Source organism: Emiliania huxleyi (genome assembly GCF_000372725.1).
Source record: "Emiliania huxleyi CCMP1516 unplaced genomic scaffold EMIHUscaffold_588, whole genome shotgun sequence".
In the NCBI taxonomy this organism is placed as follows: Eukaryota; Haptophyta; order Isochrysidales; family Noelaerhabdaceae; genus Emiliania; species Emiliania huxleyi.
Window position 1 is genome coordinate 32,382 of NW_005197587.1, and position 2,028 is coordinate 34,409.

At 69.9% G+C, this 2,028-nt stretch overlaps 1 protein-coding gene across 1 annotated transcript; it reads right to left on the minus strand.

Moving 5' to 3' along the window:
• Window positions 1-33: 33 nt before the first annotated feature.
• EMIHUDRAFT_431187 (Serine/threonine-phosphatase) lies at window positions 34-1,731 on the minus strand (the record flags this gene model as incomplete). The annotated part of the gene is made up of 5 exons (XM_005764605.1): window positions 1,206-1,731; window positions 897-1,135; window positions 776-820; window positions 331-556; window positions 34-171 (listed from the first exon to the last, which is right to left on the minus strand). Coding segments are annotated over exons 1-5 (1,125 nt in total), but the record flags the coding sequence as incomplete, so codon positions are not given.
• Between the last annotated feature and the right edge of the window lie 297 nt (window positions 1,732-2,028).

Here is a 2,028-nt window from a genome sequence, read left to right on the forward strand (position 1 = left end):
GCCATCGCTGGAGTCGGCCGGGGGGGGGGCACCGTTGCGCGCGCAGAAGGCCTTTGTCAGGTCGCGCCCGAACTGGATCGAGACGCCGCCGCGGTTGTCGGAGGCGACGATGCCGTCGCCGTCATGAGGGTCGGCCCAGAGTGCGTCGAAGAGCAGCGTGTCGTCGCGCGTCTGCGTGTACCATACCTCCAGAGTATCGAATCCAGTGTGGGTTCAGCCCCGTGGGTAGTGTGGTAGCATCGCGACGTCCCGCACTCGGTGAACACGCCAATGCCCAGGGACCCCGTGTTGCGTGTCTGACTGTCACTGTGCCGGCGTGCGAGTTCGGGCCTGCAGGACGGACGGCGGCTGGCGGCAGGCGTCGATGGCGCGGATGTCGTCGAGCGTGACGTCCTCCTCGCGAAAGAGCCCGCCGTGGATCACGAGCGCCCACTCGCCGACGAGCGAGGCGATGGGCAGGTTGGTGAAGAGGTTCTGGAAGAGGTCGATGAGCAGCTCGTCGTGCGGGTACTTTGCGCGCACCTCCCACGCGAAGCCGCCCCCGTTCGCAAAGGGCCTGCGAGGCAAGGGGCGCGGGGGAGTGCGATGAGCAGCGCGGGCGGGAGAAACCCCCAGCTCGGGCGTGGGGGGCTGGTGCGAGAGGATGGTGCGGCGGCGGCGGCGGCGGGTTGGGCGAAAGCGGCGGCGGCCGGCGGCAAGGGCGGTGGAGGTGAATGCGGCAGCGAAAGCGGCGGCGGTGGATGCGGCGGCGCGGGTGGCACTGCGGGGGTCGCACCGCTCGTTCAGGTCGCGCTGCTCGTGGTTGCCGCGGTTGATGTGCCTATCACCCCGGTCCGCGAGCCGGGTGAGGGGGGGGGGTGACGCGTAGCGCGGCGGCGTAAAGGCCGGCGTCGCGCATAATGTCGGGGCACGCGAGCTTGAAGGCGAGGAGGAGGACGAAGATCTCCGTCGCGTTGCGGCCGCGGTCGGCGATGTCGCCGTTGAATAGGTACGCGTTGCCCGGAGCTGGCAGGCCATGTTCCTCAAAGATGACTAGGACGTCCTGCAGCTGGCCGTGCGTGTCCCCGCACACGAGCAACCGCTCACCCGGCTTGGCGGGCGGCGGCACGTGGATGAGCGAGCCGCAGGCGGCGGCCTGCGGACGGGGGGGCGACAGGCCTGGCGGCAGGGACGGCGGCGAGTGCGTCGGTGTGTGGAGGCGTCGCCTGCGCTTCAAAGGCGTGGCTGGCGGCGATGAGCATCTCGTAGACCATCTTGCGGGGCAGGGGCTTCGCGTTGGGTGAGCGCAGGTACGAGTAGAGCTCGCCCGCCTTCTTGAGCGTGTATGGCGGCGAGAGGGCGAAGTCGCCGTCGTAGGTGAGCGCCGCCGCGACCGAGCTCCACTGGCTGTGGGCAGCGGCGCCGCCGCCGCGCGGGCTGGCGAGCGCGCCGCCACGCGTGGGGAAGCGCTTCGTCATGAGCTCGTCGACGCTGCACCCCTTCAGCTGCTGCTCGAGGTAGCTCAGCTCCTCGGCCTGCTCCATGGCGTCCCACGCATCGAACGCCGCGTCCCCCGCGTCGCTCGCCTCGCTGCTCGTGTCGTCAGCCTCGTCCTTGTACGGAGCCATCCGCTCGTGGTTGGACGAGAGGCGCGGCCTGCTGCTCCTCGACGTGCGCGCAGGGACGCTCTCGACGCATCCCATCCCCGCGAGGCGACAGCGGCGCGACGAACGCAGCGGCGCGCCGAGTCCCCAAGTGAGAGGCCTTGTGACCTACTTTGGCAAGGTGTGGACCATTCCTGTCACGCGAATAAAATAACCGCGGCGCGCCGTAGCCGCCGGCTTCCCGCCTCCCACCCTCCCCACCGCCGGGACTGCAGCCGCCCCAACCCCGACCTCCCAACCGCCGACCTGCCCGGGCGCCAACTCTTGGGCGCTGTTCTCGACACTGAACATCCCCCCCCCCACCCGAAGGTCGGCTGTGAGGCGAGGGTGAAGGCACAGCCCAGAGCTTGTGGATTTCAGTTGCTGACAATTGAGGGCGATCCCC